Source organism: Nicotiana sylvestris, chromosome 1, assembly GCF_000393655.2.
Source record: "Nicotiana sylvestris chromosome 1, ASM39365v2, whole genome shotgun sequence".
Lineage (NCBI taxonomy): Eukaryota > Viridiplantae > Streptophyta > Magnoliopsida > Solanales > Solanaceae > Nicotiana > Nicotiana sylvestris.
Genome location: NC_091057.1, coordinates 165,478,706 through 165,487,235, shown reverse-complemented (window position 1 = coordinate 165,487,235; position 8,530 = coordinate 165,478,706). Strand labels below are relative to the sequence as shown.

General features: G+C 34.2%; 1 protein-coding gene across 1 annotated transcript; it reads right to left on the bottom strand.

Moving 5' to 3' along the window:
• Nucleotides 1-299: 299 nt before the first annotated feature.
• On the bottom strand, nucleotides 300-2,253 carry LOC104233396 (fasciclin-like arabinogalactan protein 8). The gene has a single exon (XM_009786786.2). It carries the CDS (start codon nucleotides 1,822-1,824, stop codon nucleotides 556-558), a length of 1,269 nt encoding a protein of 422 aa, XP_009785088.1. The 5' UTR covers nucleotides 1,825-2,253; the 3' UTR covers nucleotides 300-555.
• Nucleotides 2,254-8,530: the final 6,277 nt, after the last annotated feature.

Below are 8,530 nucleotides of genomic sequence, written 5' to 3'. Positions count from 1 at the left end.
TTGTTATGTCCAAAGGCCCACTAAATCATGCACAAATTGGTACATAACTTGTATTAAGGCCAACAAAGCAGTTTTTACCCATTCAACATTAGAAAGTTCTAAACTCCAACCTTTTGTATTTCACTTCTGTTTAATAGTTTAAGCAAACCAACCAATGCCCTTCACTTACTAAACTATTCTATTCGCCACACAAAAGAGGCAACAGTCATCACAAAGTGGGCCCCAAAACCAAATGCTTTCTTCATTTGCTTAGCTGTCACTCACGTTCCTTCATAGTATCCACACACACCGACACTACCCAACACAAGTGGAACATTATTAAAGTAAGAAAAGGATTTAACATAAACAAAAGTACAGCAACTGAACAAAAAATGAAAAAACAAAAACACTGTCCTTCTTACTCAGCTAAACGACTCACTCGCTATTAAAGGACATTTAAAAATTATAAATCAAATTAAATAAAATCTTCTCTGCAAGCAGTCACAAATAAAAATATGACTCCAGAAACCCAAAAACAAAAAAAATAAAATAAAACAAAAGCCCGTAAATGACGATCTAGGACAAATAAACGGACACAATTACCGACACTGACACAGTAAGTAGAACCTTCAGCAATGCCGGAGCGTTAACGTTACCGGCGTTTTTCTTCGCCGTACTGTTCTCGGAATCAGCAGCAGGACCATCCGCCGGAGCACCAGCCGGAGACGAGGTAGGCGGCGCCGGAGGAGACATCATTGGAGAAGGAGAGCTGGCCTCCGGAGCAGGGCCAGGGGAAGCTCCCTCAGGTGCAGGTGACGGAGAAGTCTCCGGTGCAGGTCCCGGTGCCGGAGAAGGAGATTTCCCGAACAACTCCTCAGGGAGAAGTACACTGTCGACGGTGAAAATACAGAACGGCGTAGAGTCAATCACAGTTGAAGCGATTCTTGACGAGTCAACGCCGGTGTCAAGCGTCACCTGGTCACCAGCTGTAGAAGCGCTCAAATCATACTTACTAGCACCATTAGTAGCTAGAGTAGAAATAGGATCCTTCTTCGTTTTCAAAGTCCCAATAGGAGTGTAACTCGGAACAGCATGATACTGTAACAGCGAAACCACCTCAGCACTTTTCAGTTTGTTCAGATCTGGAACATTTTTGCCCTTGAACGCCTCATCATTAGGTGCAAAGACAGTTAAACCCGTAGCAATGGCAGTTTGATACGTCTTAAGAACCCCAGATTGGACAAGCAACGAAGCAAATGTTTTGCATCCCGCTTTCTCCAATGCCGCTGTTATGTTAAAGTCCAAAGCAGACGGTGCCGGAGCAGTCAAAATACCCGGAGCAATAATCGGAGAACTAATCTCCAACACAGAGATATTGTACTCGATTTGCTTCACGGATTTAGTGTAAGTGGACGCTAATGGCGAGTGTGAAACAGCTGAGCCGAAACCCACTTTACCGCCTTTAAGATCGGTGATGTTAACGGAACCTAAGTTGCCGTTAGCATTACCAGTTGTTTGGTAAAGGGTAGTGGTAAGTGTAGTGCCGTCAGAGATCTTGTGGAGTTTAGTGTTGTCAAAGTAATCAAGCAAGATGTGAAGGGAAAGAACGTTTTTTATGACAGAAAGTGGGTGTTTGCCGACAACATCGGCCATGGCTCCATTGGTTAAAGCTAAGATAGTGATAGTTGTACGGCTGTTGATTTCGTCGGCGAGTTTTGTTTGTGTGAGGTAACTGTTGAACTCACTGTACTCTGGGAATTTGCTTAAGATTTCAGTAATGTTGTGTGCATGAATGGAAATAGTAAAGGACATGAGAGTGAAGAGGAAAATGTAGAGTGCACCCATGGTTTACGTTAGCAAAGAGAGGAAAAGCAATGCACTGAAACTTCAAAGGGAGTGAGGGAAGAGATAGGAGTGTGGTATTAAAGGTGGAGGAGACGGTTGACTAGGGTTGAGGAGAGGGTAACTGTGGTTAAGTTAACTAGGGTTAGGGATGAGGGTGAGGAGAAGAATATATGGATAGCATGTGAGACAGAAGAGTGTGAGGGAATTCCGTTCAACTTTTTTTGCGAAACAGCTGGAGATATCTGATGTTGTCGGTATTATCATGTTTAAACTCTTTGAAGGTACAAGTTACAAAAATGTCCTTGAACTCTTGGTTGTTTGGGTTGGGCTTTTTATAGGGACATCTATATATAGCAGTAATTCACGTTAAATTATTGATTATTGTAACGGTTGGTTATGTCTTTATGCTGGAGTTTCGACCAGACGAGTTTAGGTCATATAATACTGTAATTACAGATTACTCCTATAGGAGTAACATCTAACCACCTTGATATAAAAAAAGTGTAGGTAACCTCGATAGTTTGAATTAGAAATATATTCATTAATGAGTTGAATGATTTTAAGTTGGATATGAGTTAAATTACGATTTACTCCCTCCGGTTCACTTTAAGTAATTTTTTTGGACTTTTTTCATACATATTAAGGAATTCATCTTTTAATATTGATTAACAATGAAATTGAGCATAGTAACCTTAATTTGCTCATCTGAAATATAACAAACTACTTCCAGGCTCTTTAGTCTAACGGCAACTTTAGAAGAAAAAAAATTGATTCCTTCTTCATATATGAAAAAATCAACTATTATGGACCACACAAAAAGGCCAAAAAGTCACTTAAGGTAAATCGGAGGGAGTATTTTTTTTAACCCAAAATTGACACAACATCTTGGTACAACTTAAATTGTGATCGATTGAATCATGATCTATTTAATGGCTCAATTAAATTTTGACCGTCAAGAGTACTACATCTTATTAATTTGACACTCCTACGTATCATCTGAGAATTAAGCAATGGATTCGTTATTCATGTATTTCTCAATCAAACAGTTTAAAAGTAATTCTAGACAAATGGCTGCTCTAAGTATATGAGTTCGTAAACAACAAAGTTTATAGTTGTCAATTTATTGAAGTCGATCAACATTTACTGGAGAGGTAAATGAATCCTATATCTTCAATGAGAGGAAATTAAATTCTCATGCGACAGTAATCTTTTGTGGCATTAATTGCTGGAAAATATACCTTTGTTGTCTTGTTCAGTTGTATGTAAGGATAAGGAGAGACGGATATTTTCTCTTGATTTGTCAAATTCTTTTCATGACATGCATGCTTTATGTTATTCATGTTCTACATGGGTGGCGTTCTGGGGTGGTCCTAGCTAATTTCTTTGGGTATAATAAAAAATATATTAATCTCGACATCTGAGATATCTGTTTAAATTTGGTGATACATCCATTTGTTTACTTCATTTATTTATAGCTGTGCTATATACTCATTTGCGAATGTGAGGCGTTAGTTTTCTGTTAGGGTCCTGAGTATGTAATATAAAAATGGAATCGTCATACTAACTCACATATAAAAGAACACAAATTGGTATTTTCACCATTGTTGTTTTGAATCTTTCGAACAGTCAAATACAATCAATCTAAACAACGTGCAGAAGTTTAAATTTGTGGTCCGTAATTGAGAAATTTATGTTTTTCCTATGCAAGTTCTTCTTTCCCGCACTTATGCGGCCAATAAGAAAGAAGTGCAGCATCTGTTTATAAGTATCACAACATGGAGGAGTTTGAAACCACAAATATTTTCAAGTCTAATGAAGGAGATGAAGAGCACGCGGTAAATTTTCTACTTTTTTTTATTAATAGTAAAGTGATCGTTTCAACTATATTTTAAACGGTAACTAAGTATTAATTATCGGCCAAAAACTGGTCAGCCCATGTTAATTTTACATAAAACACGGCCCCAAAAATTCCTCAGTTTCCTCCTTTGAAATGGGTAAAAATAGCATGGGCTAGCCACTTTTCGGATTGGTCATTCAAAAATAACCAGTGTTTGCAAAATCATTGAAAAATAGCCACTATTTTATTGCAATACGTAAAGTTCCAGCATAATATTCTGGAGATCGGTGCACCTGTATATAAACTTCCAGCATATTATGCTGGAACTTCAACACGCGAAAAGTTTCAGTATAATATACTAGAGATTGGAGCACCAGTGTTCAAATCTCCAGTATATTATGCTGGACCCGTATATTATATTGGAACTCCTGTATATTATACTGGATATACTGGAATTCCAATATACTAGAGTTCCAGTATACTTATGTTGGACCTCCATTATGATATAGTGGAATTCCAGTATAATATACTAGAGTTCCAATATATTATGCTGGAATTCCAGTATAATATATTGGAGTATTTTTCCGGATTTTGAATAGTATTTTAGTTCAAATTTATCTTTACATAAAAAATGGCTAAATTCCGATTACTTTTGAAACTGTGGCTATTTTTGATCACTTATAAATTTGGCTATTTTTGAATTTCTCCCTTTATTGGACCGTCCTACGACCCATACGCTTTTTCTCTTGAACCAATACGACTACTTCTTACATCCCAATTTTATAGAGAGAGTCTGGGCCAATAGATTCCAGAGAATAACAGTTTCTTCAAACACTGGAGCATAAACTTGTGTAAAATCCTCCTTTATTTGTAGATGTTTAGATCAATTATGATAAATTTGTGTAGAAAAAAGCATAAGTTAATATAGTTGAAAAATATAGAAAGGATATATAACAAAAACCTACCATGTTAATGAAATGGTGATTCTTAATTGTTTTTTGGTGTGTTACTGTAGAGTGCTTAAGCAGTTAATATTTCGAGAAAAAAAATATTGACACACTTCACACATGGGATGCAACCATTTACCATTCACACTTTCCATTAACTATTAATAGTACTGAAATATGGAATATTATATCTGAAATATGGAATATTATATTGCCATTACATACTTTAAGAATTAAGAGCAATTCTATCTTTAAATACATTTATTTCCATATTATTAATATATGTATTCATTTTTATTGTGCATTAAAACAATACTTAAATTATTGCATAATTTAATGCTTATCATATTATTCAATACTACCGGGACACCAATAAAGGTAGCACAAGTTATGCATGAATTAGTATGTAGTCAACCAAAGGTTCCGTTAGTCACTTATGCATTTATGGAAAAACTTATATATTAAAATAATTTCATATATGTTTAACCAAAAAGTTCTAGACCCTTTTTGTTAAATCAATTTAATAAGTAGATAAAGGGTGAATTCTAGCTAAATATAATAAATCCTAGATCTGAAGTTCGATAATCTTAATGGTACGGGACCGTGTTTAAATTAATGAATCCCAAGTTAATGCTCAATGATTATCAATAAATATGAGAATGAAAACATGCAATAAATGTGACAAATAACATTAAATGTAATAAGAAGGAATTTGTCACCCAAATATTAAATGAGCTGGATGATTCCTAACAATCCCCAGCAGAGTTGCCAGAGCTGTCGCACCTCCTTTTTACCGCGCCCGCGGGGCGCGTGGGGAGTTTTCTCCAATTTAAGGACAGTCGAAACGGGATTTATTTAATTATTTCAGAGTCTCCACCTGGGAATTTTAAGGCGTCCCAAGTCACCGGTTTTAATCCATGAATCGAGGAGAATATGACTCTGTTTATTATTCTGCGAACCAGAAATCCTGAGTAAGGAATTCTGTTAATCCGGAAGAAGGTGTTAGGCATTTCCGAATTCCGTGGTTCTAGCATGGTCGCTCAACTGTTTTTGTTATTGGCTTAATTATCTTGACTTTTACTAAATGCGTCCTTATTGCATGATTTTTACTACCGCTTTTATTTATACTGCTTGTGATTAAGGGCCCTTCTTTGAATCGAATCACGTGTACGTATATTCGTGTTATAAATTTAAAAATGCGGAATTGTGTCACGCGCACGTGTACACGATAATCTTGATAATATATTTATTAAAAGAAATTATTTTTCGAAATTGTGTCGAATCAAGAATATTCGTCTTTCTTACATAGTGAACCGCACATCTCGGGTTTTATGAAATAAATTTAATGTTTTCCAATGAAAATTCGTTTTTATTAAATATTCACTCGAAATTGCGCGTACGCATAATCCGAATTTTTACTTTTAAAAATATAATCAGGGTGCGCGAACGCATCCCTGATTGCGCAAAATCTTTGTTAATAATATTATGGACTTTCCCCAAATCATTTATTATATCATGAGAAATATCCATTTAAGATACCCTTGGACTTTTGAAAAGAATTCTCAATTTATTAAATGTTGCCCGTCGATTATAATTCCCGCGCATAAATTATATTTATCCAGACTATTCAAATTCAAAGAAAGGAATAAAAATATGATTAACACTATTTTCGGCAAATACAACATATATATCTACCAAAGAATGAATTGCTTATGAAACTAAAAAAAATGATTCATAAAGGGAAGAAATATTTTCCAAGAATTTTCGTTATTTTTATTTAGTGCAAATTCTATTTTTTACTTGCCATTGATTTAAAGTGTTGCAATCTGTGCATGTACATCTCAACTTATTCTCATATATTCGTTTTTAATCTAATAGGCGAAATTGTTTTAATTAATTATGCTTAAGACTGAGTTGGGATATATATATATATATATATATATAAATTATTTTAATTAATTATGCTTAAGACTGAGTTGGGATAGATATATATATATATATAATCAAACCAATTTGATTCTCAATCTATATGAATTATTGCTAAGCATTATCTTCACATTGTATAAGTTCTTAGGCCCTTTATTATTAAGAAAGAGAACAAATCTACCTGTTGACTTAATAAAAAGATATTGCATACAATATTACTCATCATATTTGACATCGTGAACCTAGCGGATTATACTAACGCGTCTTTCAACTATTGATTATAACACGACCAAGTTTGTGCCAAAAGATAGCAAATTGCAACCAAACATCATCTAACTTTAAACAACAACTAACTTACTAACAAAATAAACCAATAGCGTATTTTTCCTTGATATTTCCATATTGCACTATACCTAGCTAACAATACCATAAAGTGTAAATAAAAGCCAACTTTCTGCCATGCTTCCTATTTACACAACTCAAAGATAACTAAACTAATGAAATTTTGACATGGATAACATTATTACAAAGTTTTATATGAATTTCAAAATAAGATAATTAACTTGTAGCCATTGAGTCGAACTCACTACTGGTTAACCAACATGAAACCAAAGCTGAAATTTTTAACTAAAGAACTCAAATGAATAGAAGACAATATTATAATTCAAACTTTATTTATTTGTCATGTTGAATCTCTTTTCAACATAGAATTTAAGAGATATGTACCTGAAAATGAAGGTAGAAGGAGTAAATTTCAGCAGTTGCAGCAGTAACAAAATCAGCAGAATAGCAGCATTTAGCAAGTCTGAACCAGACCCGTTAACCCAGATGAACAGTGACAATAACTTGAGGAAAAATTTCAGATTCAAACTGAACAATATCCACAAATAAACAACGGACAGATTCTAGAACAACATTTTTTTTTTAGATTTTTCAGTTTCTTTCCTATTTCAAATTCAGCTTCCTGATTTTCTATTTTTGTATTTGTATCTGTGTCAGATTGTGTGTGTGTGTGTGAGTGTTCTGTTTTCTGAACTGCCTTCTTAAATCAGATTTTTTTTCTCTCCAATCTGATCTTTTCTCTCTTAAAATCTGCCTTTTTTAGATTTTTCTCTCAAATCAGATTTTTCTTCTTAAAATCTCCTAAATCAGATTTTTTTTTCTTCCTCCTAAGGTCTGTCCAACCCCCTCTATTTATACAGGGCTGCCCCTTTCTTTTTTAAGTGCTGGATGGACCCTTTTCTCCTTTTAAAAACAGAAAGTTCCATTAAAAACTGCTTTTGAATAATTTAAATGATCCTATCCTGAGTTTAAGCAGCCCCATTACCCTTTGTTCCCCATTATTATCTTAAACTATAGCCACTAACATTCCACTTTCAGCTCACTATTATTATCAGATTATCTTCACTGTTTTACCCCAGAAATATCCCCAGAAATCCTACTGTAATTACTATCATTACTGCCCCAGACCAAAACTGCCTAAATCTTAACCAAATTATCTGAATTAAACCTGTTTAGCAGCTAATAACCAATTCCTAAATCAAACAATCATTCTGTCTTTTCAAAACCAATGTTTAATAGCTATTGGACAAAAGCTAACTTCAGATTGAACGCTGAATTTGCATACAAACATATTAACAATACACAAAACTCAACAGAACATCTCAACTGAAATTCAAAACTGAACAAAGACTCAAAGAGCAACAAATGCAGGAGCATTGTCAGTATTTGACACTGCCCTGGACTTTAATGTTCAGAAATCAACATACATAACATTCATTTTGAATTTACTGATTTATCGAACAAATATGATTTAATTGAAGAGTATTAATCAGTTGACCATTTACAACATTTGTCCATAATCAGTCTAAAACAATAGAAACAGACTGTTTTAATCAACATTATCGTAAATGAGAATTCATAATATAACTAATCGACGAACTTAATCGAGTCGATTACTCATATTGTAAATAATCACAACCAACAGAAACAGTTT